Below are 19,584 nucleotides of genomic sequence, written 5' to 3' on the forward strand. Positions count from 1 at the left end.
GAGAAAAACTGAAATTTTATTTTATTTGTCACCATAGTGAAAGATGCATACACTTTGCATCGTAGCCTCGGAGTGATTTATCCAAAAGTCAGTTGACAAGATAGAAAAGGTTACATAAGCCCACATGCAACATAGAACATCTGACACACCGTTATATTACATGCACAACACTGCCAGTGATGGTTGACTGTGCAAAGCGTCTTAAAAGAACAAAAGTTAGTTTATGGGGAAGACTGATTTTCATAAACATTCAGACACAAATTAAGGCTGCTAAAATCAGAACAAGATTTAGAGCTCCCATGAAGCAAAGATACTCCATCCACCATCAGATTAACATTACTGTGTTTTCTATTAACTGCATGGCTTCTTACTTCTTTACTTTTCATCTTGTACTATAACCAAGGCCTCTATTTAAATTATATACAAACATATTATTCAAACGACAGAAAAACATGAACATTTCACATAAAAATAACATGAGACTTGAATCAACATTATTTTTTCAAATAAAGGGACAGATGGTTTAAAAATATACTTTTCATTTCACTATTTTTAGCACAGTTTAATTAGTCACCCAACTGAGACTTTAACTGAAATAGTTATATTGTGAGTTTTGCCCACCACCATCACCAAGGTTGCATTTTAAGTGTTAAGTGTGGTATAGTTTCACAGTCACAACTGAAAGAAAAGCTTATTGTTCCCTTTGTGTTCTTAATCCTCAATACCACACAACTAGTCACTCTATGTGACCCATGACTATTTGCTGTGCACACTGTGAATTACTGTGAACTGAGTTTATAACATACTATGACTGAGGTTTAGCCAGCATTTTTCATAACGAGGAAGAGTTATAAACAATAGGGAAAAACTATTCAAATATGTTTGTATCATTATGACAAAAAAAATAAAATATAGCAAGCACAGTGGACAACATGCAATATGTTCTATGACCTAAAAAAGTAATCTCTGACTGGCAAAGTCATATACCATTGTCTTTCCATGATGTCATGGTTTGTGTTCTTTGGCCTTGATTTCAGTTTTGTGCTTCCTGTTTTATTTTGAAAACTACTTTCCTGCTGGGTTTTTTTTTATTACTTCCTGCCTTTGTGGTTTTTTCCATCTGTTTTTGTACTCACCTGTGTCTTGTTTCCTCATCAGCACTCTACGTATTTAGCTCTACCTCTTCCTTAGTTCCTTGTTAGTCTGTCGTGCTCCCTGCCGTGTCCATTGTTGTGTTCTGTCCAGTCTCCAGCCCGCCTGTCTTCGTCAGCCTAGTCTATTGGATTTTTTACAATCATTCTGCCTGTCAGTAGGTTTTTTTTTTTTTCTGTTTCTTTGGTTTGTTGTTGGAAGTCAGGTGTTTTTGGGATTCACCCTACCTGGCTTATTTTGTGTTGTGTTTCCTGCTGTATGTCCCCATTTTCTTTGCAATAAAAACCTTTTACTCTTTGAACCTCAGTTGGTGTCTTGTGTTTGGGTCCTACCTGTCCCCATTAATAACAATAAAGTAAAACAGGAAACACAAAACTGAAATCAAGACTAAAGTACACAAAGTCCAAACCATGACACGTGTGCTATCACACGGTTAGTCCTGTAATGGCATACTGCACTTTAATCTGTACAGTAAATCACTTATTTTCCTGAATACAAGCAAAGCAACCAAAATAAAATCCACGACAACAAACCTACCACCAGAGGGGTGTACTACGAAGTGAAATTAGTGGGTTAGTGAGGTATGTTGAGACACGAAGCCTTGGTTGTCAGGAAGGTCGCTCTTTTAAGATGGCTAGATCACCATGGTAACTTATGCTGCAAACCTAACCTGATCCAGAGCAAGTTATGTTGGAGATATCGTATCAAAACGTAAGAAAGTACCACCCACTGACCAATCAATTCTCTCTGAAAAATGTCATCACCAATCGGAGAAGATACAGTGGAGCTCAGTGCGTGAAGTGAGACGGTGAAACAGTCCTCTGCAGAGGGGGGGGCAGAGTGTTTAGAGACGGACAAACCTCTGTGACTTTCCCCCGTGATTTTTTTAGATATATATTAATTTCATTGTGTTTTTTGCTGATATCATCCAACTACAGGGACTGATTGATGCATTAAAGCACTGCATTTATACTTACAAGATATGACAGTAAACTTGCCTGCTGCTTTGAATTATGTTTATGTTGTATGTTTGAATTAAGACTAAAACGTTCTAAAATTAATCTAATGAAATATCCACAATTAATTAGTCCGATCTTCCTGTGCACTTTGTGGAAAGGTAATATTCTAGGCTAGGTCTTTCAACTTCTGCGACACATTCACACAGTTGGTGATTTTTTTTTTTGCACATCCTTCTGTCATTTAGCAGCTGCACATGTGCTGCTTTCAGTGTGGATTGTGTTTAATTTAATTATAGCTTTTTAAAATTATAGTTTGCTCCTTGTTTTAAAAATATGTCGCTCTGCTGTCAGAACACTTGTCCATGTTTGTGATTGGACAGATGCTGCAAACATCTCTTTTATGTGAACACGCTCAGAGCTGAAAGCAGGGTTACCGTCGTAGTACTGATTATCTCTGACAGAGTTTCCGCTTTGTTAAGGCCAGCTCAGGCAAAGAAAGCCTGAGTATGTTGAACTTGCTTCGTAGTACACTCATAGCGATAACAGCAGTCGCTTTTACTTTTTCCTTGACATTATTTCCTCCTTTCACTTCACCAGATCAACATGTTGAGTCCCAGAGAAATCTAAATTGTCTCCAGCAAGTTTTTACTCAAAAGTTAGCTGAAACTATAGATGTTGGAAGGGGAGGAAGAAATTGGAACAACTGATGGCATATTTGTCACACGAGAAAAAATTTGGCTCCGGTCTCTATTCGATGTCTGCTTCACACTCCAATACCAGCTGGTGGGAATTCAGACTTTGAAAAAGTCCAAATCTATGTCCATATTAACTGCAGGGCTGTAAGACAGACACAACCCTTAACACTGGCAAACAATGTATATTTTGAAAATTCAAACAACATGGCAATGGAGTTCATGCACAGATGACACAAAGAAAAAAAAACTTACATGTGTTCTGTAAAGTCAACAGGAGGACTATCAGGATTTTCAATGATTTCTTGAGAGATCTTTTGTGAGTTGAACGACTGCTGGAACTGATGCCTTGAAGAAATAGTAGGAGTGGGAGTGCTGTCAGCAGGACTCAAAACAGGCTTATTTTAGCATAAGAAATGGACACAGGTCAAATTACAGAATCAACGGCGTCAATACTTGTTTGTCACATTTTAGTGTCAGGAATTTACTGAATGTATTTACACATGTATTTTTTTTTTTAAATCAGCATAAATATGCACTGCAGGGGATTAGGTAGACACTTACACATCAAAGCCACTGTGAGCGTTTTCTGCCAGAGTTGGAGCATCCCTGCAGATGAATGTGAAATGAAATTTGGTCCACAATATGAAGTGTAACCAAAGTAAAGTGAAAATGTAAAGAGGTAGTCATACAACTATTGCTATTTAAAAAGGAAACATTCTCTTAAAGAGTCTTAAACACATTTGGAGGTTAATCTTCACAAACTGTGTACTTCTACTGTGAAGATATTCACTGTTCAAAGCCTACCAGTATTTTTAATTTAGATCAAGATCCCAAAGCTCTCTAACATACCAAGCATTACAATGAATAAAACATGCTTTTCAGGGCAGACATTTTGACATATCACAGGAGGAGAAGCACAGGTAGAGATTACTGATGAATCAATTAAGTGTCCCAGTAAGGCATGGCAGTGCAGAGAACATTAATAAACCTATGCTTTTCCTTGCTGCCTTTAAATAAGCTTGGGTTTACTAAGTCCATATGACCACTCCCCCTTTGTGGTCCTCAAAATTTTTGGAAAGCTCTGAATTGTTACAAATTTGCTGACATTTCCAGGGATGGTGGAGGACATGGAAGTTCATTTTTCACTGTAAGATGAGCTAATAAATTGTAATTTAACTTTGTAAATGAATAATACAAGTGAAACATTTTGATGTTCAGAAGTGCAGAGGTGACACTTACATGGGGTATCCGCCATGATGGTTTTCAGCGAGAGGAGCCATATTGGAACCTGTAGCCGTAGCATCCCTACACATGCATGTAATATGAAAACTAAGTACACAATATGAAGTGTAACCAAAGTGCAAGTCAATAATGTGAAAAGGGAAAAAAGTACCACAACGCAACCTTTGCCTTGAATAGACTAGGCTCTACCTTACTCCTGGCAAAAAGCAGCACCAAGTGAAACTTAAGCCTATGTAAGTTTAAGACCAAAACATTTGTCATTTTCACATCCTTGGTCCTTAAATAAGGTGATGTAACGTATATTGTTGGTGCATTGCTACCCGGAGGCAATAGAAAGTGATTGCAAAATTAACCAAGAAAAACCGGGTATTAAGGTAGTGGCACAGTGTTTAATTGTTTTATTAAGGGAACGTAATTAGGATGACAATCCGCCAAGGTGCAAGTGACACTGGTTATTATAGGGAATGGGAGAAGACATTCTGTTTGGTTTATTTCATGCTACGTCCCAGACACACTTACGATTGTTTAGGGCATGAGGTACCACCCCTATGAACCATGGGCCTTACTATGCGTGTAGATTAGCCACCGTTAAACTTGCAAAAGTAGATTTGGACACAACTTTATTGTACTATGACCATGCCCTTTAGACAGTTAGCCCAGCATCCTAAGAACTAAACATATTTGGAGGTCTGTCATTACACACTGCGTGCCTACTACTGTGCAGAAAAAAACTGTTAAAACAGAACATTATCTTATAACGTAGATCAAGATCCCAAAGCTAATAAAAGCTTTTACCTTAAATAGGTACATGAATATCATTGGTCTACTTTTGTGCTTTCGTTTCATGAGAAGGTCTTTGGCCACTCTACTTTTGCCACTTGTATATTTGAGTTTAATTCTATTTACTATCTTACAGGTTCCTGTGGGCAAACAGACTTTAAACATGTTGCCGGTGCTAAAGGACTGCTTGCTACCTGGTGAAGGACAGCACCAGGAAACACAAATTACAGGGTAAGTGGATATCATGGAAATGAATTAAAAGAGAGAAATGTGTAAAAGTGACACTTACATGGGGAAGACACTGTGAGAGTTTTCAGGGCGATGTGCCATATTGGGACCTGTGGGGATGGCATCCCTTCACATGCAAAAACACACACAATAATAATTTTCAATATTCCTTAAGATGACTTTACTGCATCATTTGTAATGCTGCAGCAAAGAAATTTCCCCTCGGGGATTAATAAAGTGAAATAAAAACAATAAAAAAATAATGAATAGCTCCTTACATGCCGACTCTAGTCTGTAGAGACACAGGGATGTAACCCCCGACGAAGGATGCTTGAGGCTCTGTTTTAAACAAGACAAAAAATAAGAAGTCCATCTATTGTCAGAACTTAAAAACATACAGCTGACTCTGTGCATTAACACCATTACCTGAGAAGAATTTTTTGAACACTTCGTGCTTTGGAAAGTCAGGATATAGGTACGTTATGTCGTTGATATCACGGATGCGGTCACCGAGGGTACGGATCTCAAGATCTCTCTTGGTGAAAGGCTGGATGTTCTGGATTTTCTGTCCCCCAGCTAGGAGAAAAAAATGTTTTGATTTGTCAGTGCATATGCTTGTGTGTGTGTGTGTGTGTGGGGGGGGGGTGTTTGTGAAAGAGAAAGAGGGAGAGAGTCACAGAAAAGACTTGGGAGAAAGAGAAGTCAAAGACAGATATGACTGTTTTTGCAAATAATGTTACAAAATTATCAACATTTAACATGTATCTATTGTGTAACACAGCACCGAAAATATATGGTTGATGCTAGATTAGATCGGCTGGAGGGATGCACGTTCTGAACTCTACACTGCTGTGATTGATTGTTTCAATGTCAATCAACTGATCCGTCACCCTATCCCTGTCCCTCACACTAACCTCCCACAATGTAACAGCCGATCACTAACACAGCATCCCTCCTGCTGATCAAATCTAGCAAGATCAAAATCATATCTACTTATCTCCAAAACACTCTATAAACAATGTAATGGATTCTTATAAATTTACATCAAAATTTATTGCAGTAGACTAAAGTACAAAAAAAAAAAAAAAAAAAAACTGTTAATATTTATATCCAAGATGAGGGAGTGTGTTAAAGTGTAAAACTCAGAGTAACAAATAATAAATAACATATAAAAATATATATTTCATGATGGCCTTCTGATCATGCCAACATTGAATTTATTGGTTGCACCTTTGCATCTTCACAGTCCAAACATGAAACAGAACGATTTGAGGGGAAAAACATATTAAACATAATCAAACTCAAACCGTTGCTGCACTGACTCTTACTTTCATTAGCAGACACATAAGCGATGGTGATGCCTCCAATCTCAGAGTCACTAAAACGAAGCAAGAACGTCCCATTCGGCCTGTCTTTGAGAATCAGGTGTAGATGCTGCTTCCCAATGAAACCAAATATCAACCTGGTGGAGCAGAACATTGGAAACACTTGTCATTATTACAAACAATCACAGGTTGCTAATATTTTCTGTTGCAACAGCAGTGGGATCATCTCACCCTTCGCTCCAGTAGGTCTTCAGGTGTTTCTTGGACAGCTCCAGCACTCCCTCAAACCACTGCCAGAAAGTAAACGTTCGACCTGGAAGGACCTCCTGTAAGGTTGAAAAGGCACTGAGATTTGACCGTCAGTCAATGTATGTCTGCGTGAGAGCATTGACACTGTGCGTACCTTGTTAAACTGGGCCCAGGAAACCATGTTATTGCTGAAGTCCTCAGCAAAGTCGGGCTTGTCAAATATCTTCTGGGCCAAGAAGAGTTGGTTGTATTGGTCGAGGTTATGGTGTGTCTGGACCTCTGAGGTAAATTTACTGTTGAGAGTGTTGTACATCATGCTCCAGGGCACACGCTCCGGCACCACGAAGGGTACTCTGTCCTGATGACAACGACAAAATGGATGACACGGCAAGAGCACTGATATGCATTTACAACGATGTGAGGAAAAGAAAGTGGTGTTTCTGAGGTATCATGTTAAAAAAAAAAAATGGGAAAGACATGAGGTCAGAGTGACCTTGAGCAAATTCCCTCAAGCCGTTCCTGAAATATCATATTCACAACCATAGGTCAATGTGAGGGGGTAACCTTGACCTACGACCTTTGCCCTCCAAAATCGTATCAGTTCATTCTTGGTTTCAAGTGAATGTTTCGGCCAAGTTTGAATAAATTCCCTTAAGGCGTTATTGAGATCGTGTTGGACGGCTATGTGTATGCGCGGAGGCATAAAAAGTGACAAGATATAAGAACAATAGCAGTTATATAAAAATTTAAAGACAAAACAATAATTTGAGACTTACTGGTTCAGAAAATGCACAGTCCCATATGATGGTGGCCACAGCGTTGTTGTCTTGGCTGCCATGAACAATGACAACCACCGGCTGAGAGATCATCTACAATCAATGATATAATATTACGCTTACTGATAGCTCTCTTCCCACTGGAATATACATGGATGCTGGATTACAATTACAATATGTGAAATAGGGTTTGGCAATATATTCATATCATATTATAATGTGAGACTCCATTCTATGTTACATAGATGTGACATTTTAGCTCGGTAAGCATTTCACAAAGCTTGTATTCTAACATATGATATACCAGGATGTCGAATGCAACTGCATTCAATGTATTGTGAAAAAGGGAAAAAAAACATAACATAATGGGCAGCGGAACACTTTCTCCAATAGACTCATCCAGCTCTGCTGTCACAAGGACCGATACGAGATCATTCCTGCCCACTGCAATAAGACTATACAATAACTTACCTCTGGCAAAATCCATCCTACATCAATAAGACGTTGCACTGTTGTTTAGTTTAGTTAAATGTAATATTATGATATTTTTATTTGTATGTAAATATTTATTTGTATATAAATAAATAAGACGTATAATTTTATATTCTGTAATGTATTGCTTTAAAAAATGTATTTGCCCTGTATATGCTGCTGTAACCACAAAATCTTCCCTTGTGGGATTAATAAAGTCAGTCTCACTCTCTCTCTCACTCTCTCAAACTCTCTCAAACTCTCTCTCACTCTCTCAAACTCTCTCTCTCAAACTCTCTCTATCTCACTCTCTCAAACTCTCTCAAACTCTCAAATCCAAAATCTTACAGTATGTCAGTGAGAAACAGGATGCAAAGAACAGCTGAGGAGCAGATAGGACAATATATTCAGCCAAACCTGTATCTTGTAAGGAGTGTCACAGCCTGTGATAGTGATTTCTGTGGAAAACAGCAGAGCAAACTTCTCCTCCGTCACAGACTCCGATCCCTTCCTGTCTGCTCTCTTGATTTTCTTGATGGACTGCCGAATCAAATCGAGAGGTTATATTTGTTAACAAGGCTGAATAATAACCAAATATGGAGTGGAAAATGAAGACCAGTACATACCATGTTTCTGAAGGTGGCACATGTGCTCTTGCTGGTTGTATTGTGTTCCAGGATGGCAGAGTTGTTTATCAGCTCCCCAACATTATCACTGCAGGCAACATGGCTTAAATGTCAATTATTCCCTCATACAAGTAGCATATAGTGTGTACCTTAAAAGCCTGGAAAAAAAAAGTAGTGGATACCATGCAAACTAACTAGAGTTCAGAGTTTAGAGTTTATTAGTAATGTGAACTATTCCTCTCTTTCCTGACAGTGTGCATTTCTCCATGTTGTGCAGTAGATGTGGCTCACCAAGATACACTGCCCAGGTTCCTGGCCTGCAGCTCATTAATGATTTGTGCCTTCAGCAACACAGGCTTCCCAGGAGCTACTTTCTCTCCCAGCAGATATTGCACAGTCGTGGAAAACTTTGACTGAGTCTTAATGACCTGAGGAGGTTGCATGTCCACTACAAGGGAGCTGAAAGAGATGTAAATTACATTAATGAGAAGAGAGAGAAAAAAAACAAAAACTTTTTGATTTAAAGGTGAATTCAAGTTGTATATGTTGTTGTTTGTGAGTGAAGGATGGGAGCACATGTATTTTTGTTGTTTGTTTTCCACTGTAAAAAGAAAGATAAATATATGTAGGGAAAGTAATGTGACTGCACTACCTTTCAATGAGAACCTGCAGAAGATTCCCCAGCCTTTCCTCGAGGTCTGAGACCCGCTCCCCAATCAGCATCAATTCTTGTCTCAGGTTCCCATTCATCCCAAGCAGCTGCTCACACCTAACGGAGAAAATATATAAAGAAAGTGAAACACCGTTTGTGTTATCCATCTGAGTAGCTGTGCCTCAGATGGTAGAGCGGGTTGCCCAATAATTGAAATGTTGCTGGTTCAATCTCAGGATCCTCCTGTCCACATGCCGAATTCTCCGTAGGCAACCCCAAGTTTTACATACGTCACACTTTCATTTAAAGATAAACATGTAAGTGTCAAAGATCATCTAGCTTAATGTTTAATTAGTTGTGGGCTTATCATTAGGAGTGGATAAAAGCAATACAACACACAGGCAGTCAGTGTAAAGAGGAAAAAGCGCAGTGGGGTGCACCTCACCGGGTCTGCAGGGGGTTGAGGTTGTTGTCAAAGGCACGTCCGATGGCTGCCTTGTGCTGCTCCGACCTCCACGTCTTCAGCCAGCTGATGAGTTGGGTCTGACAGTGGTCGAGACAGTCCACACACTCCTTCAGCAGCTTGAAACGCTTCTACAACAACCAACATCCATACACATTACACTGACATCCATAGCAAAACAATAGACAAATTTACATGCCGATAAACACCATGCATACAAACAAAGAGATATTATGTACCATACCAAAATTACAGTTGTTAAAAATTAACATTTAGACCACCAAAGATTTATTTATGAGTTGTTCTGTTTTTAGTTAATAATATGAAATATGCACCATTCTGAAATTTCTTAAGGACTAATTACTCCTTTTTGAATGGACAACATTTCAAAATCTCAAAAAGATTTAGTTTGACATGACAGGTGGTGGCAGAAAATGAATTAAACTATGTAAACTGTTTTCTGTCTGTTAAACTGTATTATCTGTATTCATTCAAAAGACCACCAAAAGACAGACTTGAACGTCTGTTTCAGTAGGTGAAGTAAGATCAGAAAATTAAAAAAATATATATAATTGAATATGAATTTATCTACAATGCTATGGTTATGTGCAACTTTAATTTCTTCACGAATTAATTTAACCAAAATATCTAACTTCCCCCTAAGGTGCCAGTAATGTTGGCACAGGCAGCATAAGCCATTGTCTCACCGTGGCCATTGAGTTCACATTGAACTCCAGCTGATGGATGTGGTTCTGCAGTTTTTGGACTTCAGACTTTGAAGAATCCAGCCCGTTCTGTTGAAATGGTCCTATTGAAACCACAAACAATATAACACGTTGAGCCATTTCTGCACGACCGGACACTGTTGCATTTTCTTAAATGAGAAAAATTAAACGTGATCTCTGCTGCACATGAATGGACAAACAAAAATGACCAAATTACAGAGGACAACTTTTCTGAGGAAAACTATGGTGATTTTTCTGACAGGAAAGCAAATCGACTAAAAATGAGCCATTTTTGACAGAATGGATGTTGAAGAAACACAGTGTTAGTTCTAATAAAAACATCTCGCTGCACATAAAACAGGGTAGACTGAACTGCACATGTGAAAATTGGCGGCAAACAGCATTTATGGAAACAGCATTTATGCTGTTTGCCGCCAGCTTAGCCAGTTTAGCCAGATGTACATTTTATGCATACCTGATATGGATAGTACTATTTGCACTGTTCACAAAAGTAGTATTTAAAAAGAAAACAATATTCAAGTATGTCACATTAAAACAGTTGTTGCTCTTTTTGCACACAGGAACAGAATACTGTGTAAGAGGAAGGGGTTTTGAATTATAGCAATATAACAAAATAAAACAAAAAGCCCTTTAGGTAGGTAGGTAGGTAGGTATATACTTTATTAATCCCCGAGGGGAAATTTTTTTAATATCATAAATATCATTTATTTAAGTCATATATAAAGTATATTTTTGTCAGGGTGTTGAAATCACAAGTGAAAATGTGCAAAAAGCCTGAGGTAGTACAGTAGTAGTACCACAGTACTCAGTACTATCATCTAAAAATTTAACATTCTGTCTAAATTAAATAAAGTGGAACTAAATTAAATAAGTTTCCACATGTCTACAAAACAGGACTTGAGGCTCAGAAAATAAAACGGAAAGAAACTGAATTAATCTTGAAAAAGAGGAACTAAAATACTTCTATTCCACTTTCAGTCTGTTAAGTTAGTTCTGTAAACTGCAGTTTCATCACCAGAGATTATTGGCAATTAGCACAGCAGTCTGGTACCTCAGTATTTGTAGCATGTTAACATTAAGCAGGGCACTACCGAAGAAACTGTGTTTACATTGTGTTTTCCTCACCTTGTAAACTCTCATAGTTTTGCCTCTCCCAATTGAGCTCTTCTTGCAGCTGGTGCATCTTTTTTCGGATCTCCTGGACCTCCACCACCTTCAGAACCAGGTGATCCACGTCCTGCATGTTAGCGTCTCTACTCGGGTACGTTTCGTACTGTGATGTGCACCTCTGCAGACATGGAACAGAACTAAATACACTTACAAAGCATCAGAACTGTTTTACACATGATTTGTTAGTGTAATTGAAAGTAAATTAACAGAGAAAATGATGCAGAAAACAAATTATCTTTACCTTCTCCTGAGAAGGGTAACCAATATATTTACACCCATGAATTGCTCCCAAAACCAATTTTGTAACTATTGTTTTTTTTAATCCTACTTTCTCACTGATGATGCTGTGCGTTTGAAACTACTCTGCCCATATTGTTCGGCTTTTACAGCTATAAACAGGAAGTAAAATGTTGAAGTCAGTTCACTAAACATGGGCTACAAACTTTCTAAATTGTAACTAATACAAGTATGCTGGATTAGGCATTTCTATACTGAAGAAAAAAGTTTAATGTTGATCTATGTTGAATGATAATATCTTGGATAACTAAGTCATACACAATCTAAAAATAATGTGTATCATGTCTGTGTTCTGTTTTGCAATTAACCATGACCTGCATATCATTTTCAGGAGGATGATTTCTTTGACGGAAGGAAATTAAATTCCTAAGACCTGAAACTTGCTTTTTGAACTGAGGGCAGTCCATCACAGTATATAGTTCTTTATAAACTTTGTAAAAGTTTAAATATGATTGGTAATGCAAATGCAAGCCAGGGGTGTTATGAAACTATCCCTATTACCACAATCAAGTATGCTCTGATGCCTTTGAGAGTGTGAGTGTTAGCCTTTTAATAACTTCTATGTTTCTTTATTTCCTGTCCTCTGGGTTTGATTTTCCAACAACAAAATATGTAAATTAGGGTACAAATTAGGCTTTGGTTTAAAACCAGATGTGACTGCCTTGCTTTGACATTGTGTCTTGAAATTTGACACGAAGATTCTGGTATACCAGATATATCAGAAAAAAAAAACAAGCTCACTGGAATAATTAAAACTATCAATACATTTACAAACAAACAGAGAACACTGACTTTTAAATATAAACACCCCATGTCCCTAAAAACAAATCTCTGATCCTTGAACATATACAAGCCAAAAGAGATATTAAAGTGGGACAGAAATCTGTTAAATGGATACTTTGATTAAAAAGTTACAGTTTTCTCCGGCAAGTTTCAGATCTTACTTCGATGAACTACCGAAATTAAAACAATGGCTGCATACAAGTCAGAAAATAACTATACACATGAAACTTTTACCTTGAAAAGGGTGTGCTAAATGTGCATAATTGGTATTACAAATTTTGTGTTACAGTCTTTTTGTAAAAGAGTTCCACTTGCAACACAAAGTCTTTTCCTGTTGGTCGGTGTATTTGTAATCACTTCTATGTGTAGATTCAGTTGGTAAATCTTTGTCACCTAAACTTTGTGAGATCAAGATTCATCAGCCCTTAAAATATGATTACACATTATGGTGAGGACTTTAGTTAAACTAAACACAGATAGTATGTTAATAAGGATCTTACTGTATTGATCAGAACCCTCTCCTTCCTGAGAATGTCTCGAACCATTACTGCAAACTGTAGAGGCTGCTGCTGAAACAGTCCCTTTAAAGAAAGCACATGACTCATCAGATCTTAAATACAGGCCATATTACTACATTCAGTTCACAAATAATACATTCCTGTATTATAGCCTAGTATAGTATAGTCTGTATTAATGTTGCAGCAGGTCGGTTGTGAGGTTACTCTGAATTCCTTTAAAGACATTCATTTCTTTTCAGTAGTATTTTAAGCCCTTGTGTGTGTGTGTGTGTGTGTGTGTGTATGTAGGTTTTTATTATCTTGAAGTATTTTTTTTATTTCAGCACTGCATGTAATTTTCTTGCTCTAAAGTACTTTGAGTTTGAGTAGTGTGACACCCCGATAGTTGGAGAACACTCTAGGGTCCAACTTTTTAAAAATGGGAATCACCCCTCCAGTCCACAGGCCCTGATCCCAACCTCCATCCTACATTGAAGAGGCATGTCATCCAAGACATCCCAAACAAGGTCCAGAGCCTTCAGCATCTCAGGGCGGATCTCACCTCCCCTCTGCTGTACAAGTAACATTTACTTTTAGTATTATTGTTATTATAAAGTTGTGGGTGCATATGCTCTCTCCTACTGCTGGCAAAGTGACACTGTATTATTGAAACCGGTCGTGGGTGTAGGGAGGAACCTAAATACCACGCTACGATAGGATTGACCCGAGTGACACAGTCTCCTTACCATGTTCTTGCTGATCTGCATCAGCTTCATCCTGTCCACTACATTTGAATTCTGTTGAGCCATCGATTGCAGCATGCGGATGGTCTGGTCCAACAGAACCTGAGCCTTGGTCTCCTGCTCCACCTTTTCCAGTGCAAAGTCTTCCCTGTAACCACACACACATAAATGTACATGCAGAATATATCTGTAAACTTACAAACATACCTAGAGCTCCATACCTCCAAGGTCATGTATTAACAAGCACATGCAATACTAAATCAGAATACACATGCTTACAATGTATGCAAGAAAATATGGCTTTTGCAAAGTATGTGCGTGCACATGTGTTAGCGTAATACCAGTTTTGGCCCTCTATCCATTCAGATAAATAATGTCGGACTTCAATGGGGAAGGTGGCTGGAGGATAGAGGCTGCTGACTGTCTCATCAGACAGGCACTGGAGCATCGGGGTTATGTTCATCCACTGGGTCATGATCAAGCAGGGCTACAAAGTAAAAAGAATAAAAGGCCATAACATATGTCTACACTGTTTTATTACATTTTTAGAATTATAGTGGAACCAAACAGGGCATCATTTTGGTCAAACAGCACACTCGAATTGAAGAATAAGGCAGGCAAAAGGTATATTTTTCTAATTATCAACAAATCCTATGATTAGACCAAAACCAGCAATTCAAGTTTCTTCCTTCTTACTCTCCCAAGTATTTACCCTGTTTGTGGCACTCAGCCAAAACACAGGCATTCCTGAAGGTACACAACTTGAAAAAAGTGTGCGTGTGTGCATGTGTACATGCGAGAGTGTGTGTGTGTGTGTGTGTGTGTGTGTGTGTGTGTGTGTGTGTGTGTGTGTGTGTGTGTGTGTGTGTGTGTGTGTGTGTGTGTGTGTGTGTGTGTGTGTGTGTGTGTGTGTGTGTGTGTGTGTGTGTGTGTGTGCCAGACAAACTAGTTAGTCAGACCACTTCATTGTTGGCTTTGGTCTCCACAAGATTTGTGGGCAATAAGACAAATAGAATATAGGTCAAAACTACATGCATGTCAAACAGACATCTGGAAAACTTGTACACCACAGCTATGTAGAGACAGAGATAGATGTCTTCAATCCGTTGCTGGCATCAAGCAAGTGTATCCTGTGAGCTTTATCACATGTGGGTTTAAGCACTCAGTGCAAACAGTGTACTGACACATTTGTTTTTTAAGACTTCACTTTGACTTCAAATTCACCCCTTATGTGTCAAACTAGTCCCTCTAAAGGATTAGTTTGAGACTTTGGGAAACACCTATTTGCTCTCGTTCTGAGAGTTATAGATGATGGATGAGAAGATTGATACTACTCATACATTGTCTGTACTAAATACTGTGTATGAAAATGAACATAGTCTCCAGATCTGAATGGTGAAGTCAATCCAGAAGTGGGTTAGGACTGCTAGGGGCGAGCTCCAAAAAAACCTCTTTCTCCCTAGACTCCCATTCAACTTAATGAGATACAAAGTAATTATGGTGTCAATAGTTAAACTCACTCCTTTTGAACGGTGCTGCAGCAGTCCATCTGAATATAATTCTATATTCATTTTGATATTAGGCCTCAAATATTATTCTTCCTAGCCCTTCCACTGGTGTGAGAGCCAAGTATTTAAAGTCGATCTGTCACTTTGAGGTCGATCAACGAACAGGTGAAAATGAATATTAAAAAGAAAATACAGAAATAGGCAACAAACGTTTGCAGGTATGAAAAGAGGGAAAATATTAAAGAAATAATTACAGAAAAGAAACTGTAGCTAAATTTCTGGATGCAGATTACTGGGTGAAATGGGAAAAACCTTTTACAATTAGAAGAACTTCTGCACATGTCAGTACATGTGAAAATATCTGTTAGGGTGGAAAATTACAGGTCAGAATTGTATAGTTGGTATCACTGACTAATAGGAAGTTAAACCAGAACTCAGAATTTTTCACTGGAATGCCCAGAAATCAGAACAAAGGAAGTTTGACGATGTTTTGTAATGTGTTCATTATGTTAGTTGAAAAATCCAAGGATAAACAAGAAATGTTATATATGTCACCAGTTGAAGGAAAAAACACTCTTTAAAGCCTTTTACATTAGATTTACTTTCAACCAACCCACCATCAAACAATCTGAATAAAGCAGAGAAAGAAGCCTCTTATCATTGTCATCATCCAAAAAAAGGGTTGCGACTAATTATTATTTTCATGATAGAACAATCTGTCAATTATTTTCTCATTTTGTCTGTCAATTATGTGTTCTATAAAAGGTTACAAAAAAAAATCCATCACAATATCCCATAACAAATGGGACACCTTCTAATTACATAGTTTCTTCCAATAACAGTCCAAATTGTGATGAATTCAATTTATACCTGAAACAATTAGTCAATTAATTATTGAGCAGAAAATGAGTTGGCTAAAATTTGATACGAGTAATTGGTTGATTGTCCAAATCATTTTAAACCAACACTGGCAAAAATCCCAGTTTCCCAAATGTGTGGACTTGCTCAGTTTTTGTCTTGTATAATAAACGCAAAACCTCTGAAAATATGACGATGTCATCTTTGGCTTTGAGAACTTATTTCTAAAATATATCTTTGTGAGAACTGAAAGTTCCATTAAATCTTCACCCAGATCAACTCCAAATAATCATCATTTACAAACACACCTTTAAAACCCTAAAACTAAACTTTTTTAAAAACTATTTCACACTGAAAGCAGCATTCCTCCCCTCTACAGCTATCAATAAACTTCACGTTGGCAGTAAACTCACCACAACCAAACAATTTGTACTTCACTTCTTTATAGAAAGTCAAATACACAATCATGCTTCATCAGGTAGGTAAGGCTAAACTTCTCTAAATTTCGGGTCAGATCACAGAGAGTACTCTCCTGGTAGTGATAAAAATATTTGTGCACTTATCGAGTACAATATGTACAACATACAACACCCTCGATCGTCGTTTTCTGAACAGGAAAAAAGGCTTTTAACAGGATTGAAAAAGGAAGAAACATCAAAGGAGCAGCAGAGAAGTGATTCCTCCTCCAATATAAGATGTTGTATGCTCAGACTAAATGACTAAGTAGATACAGTAGAAACAAATGGAAACCCCACTGAGATCAGAATTATGGATATGTGTTATGGTTGTCTGTGTAAATATGTCTCTGTAGTAATAGTGTACATGATTTATATCTCTTTTCTGAATTCGATCATTTGTTTCAACAACATTCGTACAAATCAAACTAGTTGGTCTGATTTGATTTGAAAGAGAAAGCGAGAGACTTCTGCCTTCCTCTTTCATTTTGTGACATGCAGTAGTGGAGAGAACTCAGAGCGGATCTTTCTAGGACAGCTTGGCAGCTCAATAGGGGCTATTATTGTAATAAAGCTGGCAAGTATTTAATAATGTGAATCATTTTCAGGGCAGATTGTTTGCATCTGTCTCCCAGGAGTCTCTCTCCATTCGCCTTCGAGTTTACAGGTTTTAAACTTGGCTTGGTTTTGATGTGTCAACACACTCACTGCCAGACAACGTCTATGGTGGCCAGGATGAAATCAACATAGATGTCGGTTGTTTGGTCACTGTGAAAAGCGGATGGCTGACAGTGTCATAACTCGTACTCTGTAGAATAAAATTTACACAGTTGGGCACACAGTAAACATGTGTTTTCTTGGAAATTAATATTGACCACATGCGATACTAAAACTGCTTTTCTAAAAATTAAAATGTCATCAAGTCCGTCCAGAGTTAGTGTAATTTAAACAGCATGTAATTGTACAGGAACTAAAATAAATAAATAAATAAATAAAAAGCAATATTCTTGCTGCCCTGACCATTAGATAATGATGCATAATAAATTCGTGAAATGGGGCGTAGACGATAGAGATGTTAAGGACATGTGGGACTTCTTTTTAGGTGGTAAAAGTTTCGCAAAAATGACAGACAGCGGAACTGTTGTGGTTTGCATGACCACAAAAACAACACATACGTAGAACGACAGCCTGTGTTTTAGGCCGTCACTCATCCTGCAATTGTTTCTATCTTTTACGTAACAGAAACGCAGACAACTTCAATCATACAGCACTATTCTGACAAGTATCCAGGCCTCATCAGCTGCAGGGCCTGGAAATAACTGCGACAGTCTGGGTACTATGAAACAAACAACATGTATCCTTACCTGTATTTTAACAAAAACCTTAAAACATTGAAAAATGCTGTGATGTGTCGCCTTTTCCTCCTCTTCTGTCTCACAATCCCTCTGCCTGTTATTCGAAAATTCCTGACTCCATCACTCAATAAAACGCTTGACGTCGTCCCCTGAAAGCTGGTTAACTTGTCGTTAAAACCAAGAGAAAGCAAACTTAGGGCGCTGAGCTGTTGACGTGGGGCGAAAGCAACTTTTACCAACGCAGAAAATGGGTTAGGTTCACTCACTTCCCTGTTACCCACGATGTGCCACTAAACGCAAGAGCGCGCTTTATTTCCTGTGTGTACGTTTACGCGCACACGCGGCAGAAGTACACTCCTTAGTCCGGACAAACGTCAGGGCTGTGATATGGTAACGCGATAATTCACACTGAAAGGGTTTTATTGTACCGCAGAATAAGTTAAAACAAAATATTGGTTGGCACCATGTCTGGTCTTCGGCGTGCGTCTATCTTCAGTACTGTAAAAGGATCAGATTACGAGCACTCTGCGGGCTCTAATGTCTCTAAACAGAAAATATGATGGACCATAAACAGCACAAACATGGCAGGCATTTATCTACCGCCCTTGAAACAGAAACTACAGCATTTAGTGGGCTTGGTCACCTTCCACAGAACGAGTCGTAGGCGGAGTAATGTTGAGTCATTAAAGCACATGCTGTAACTTCCAGTAAGACACATGATACCATATCTACAGACGACAGTGCTTTCGAGTCGGACATCTTCCCAACGGCAACCTCTGACACACATCAGGCCTACTATTATGTAACAATCAGGATTTTACCTCGCTCAGACCTCCAACTTTTGACCGTTTGATGTTTATCCTGGCAGCTAAATAAGGGCTCATTAAAGAAAAAGTCCCCCTGTCTGTCATTGGTGCAATGCAGAATCTCCAGCTGTTTTCTGCAGCTGGAAGGTTTTTTATGTTTGATGCTTCAATTTGTAATTCTGTTTGGAAAGTACTACGCAAATAAAGTTTATTTCTATTCGTAGTGCTGTGTGTGCTCCGGTGATATCCGCTATTCAAGTAGGCCTACTCTACTTGACATTTGATTATTCTTCCACCAAAATGTGGCAAATATTGCACATTTTACTGCCTAATTTATTTGACAGCTCCCGATCAATTATTAGCAAATTAAGGATTTAAATACAAATCATATGATTAACCTGTTGTTGGAAATTCACCAATTGATTTCCACCGAGTTGTTTTGATCAGAGACACCCATAGGCAGATTCAATCAGCAAGTTGATTTATTCAGCAACTTCAGCATACATGATATCACGGAGAGCCCAACATCAACCAGAGGTCTCTCTGTTGGAGTCTGATCTGAGCACTTGATATTACATACTTTATACACAGTAGGGCGGGACTTTAGTCTCGGATGTTCCACAATATATATATATATGTATATATATATAAATGGGCATAGCATAAGCATAATCCACCACAATTTAAGCATAATTTACCACACTGTTAAATAAAGTTGATTTATCTTTATGATAATTTAATATTTAAT

At 38.1% G+C, this 19,584-nt stretch overlaps 1 protein-coding gene across 1 annotated transcript; it reads right to left on the reverse strand.

Annotated features, from left to right (window-relative positions):
• Positions 1-620: 620 nt before the first annotated feature.
• On the reverse strand, positions 621-18,389 carry stat6 (signal transducer and activator of transcription 6, interleukin-4 induced). Its single transcript, XM_069688873.1, has 22 exons — positions 18,040-18,389; positions 14,196-14,341; positions 13,858-14,002; positions 13,115-13,195; positions 11,490-11,652; positions 10,326-10,426; positions 9,601-9,749; positions 9,156-9,272; positions 8,795-8,962; positions 8,504-8,591; positions 8,295-8,417; positions 7,407-7,499; positions 6,785-6,988; positions 6,613-6,707; positions 6,385-6,518; positions 5,483-5,632; positions 5,335-5,395; positions 5,118-5,183; positions 4,046-4,111; positions 3,368-3,412; positions 3,059-3,151; positions 621-2,948 (listed from the first exon to the last, which is right to left on the reverse strand). The coding sequence occupies exons 2-22, from the start codon at positions 14,327-14,329 to the stop codon at positions 2,903-2,905; spliced, it is 2,322 nt and encodes a 773-aa protein (XP_069544974.1). The 5' UTR covers positions 14,330-14,341; positions 18,040-18,389; the 3' UTR covers positions 621-2,902.
• Positions 18,390-19,584: the final 1,195 nt, after the last annotated feature.

This window comes from Brachyistius frenatus, unplaced genomic scaffold (genome assembly GCF_029030835.1).
Source record: "Brachyistius frenatus isolate BFR_SWC_R1_liver_20210118 unplaced genomic scaffold, ASM2903083v1 Contig_6, whole genome shotgun sequence".
Classification (NCBI taxonomy): domain Eukaryota; kingdom Metazoa; phylum Chordata; class Actinopteri; family Embiotocidae; genus Brachyistius; species Brachyistius frenatus.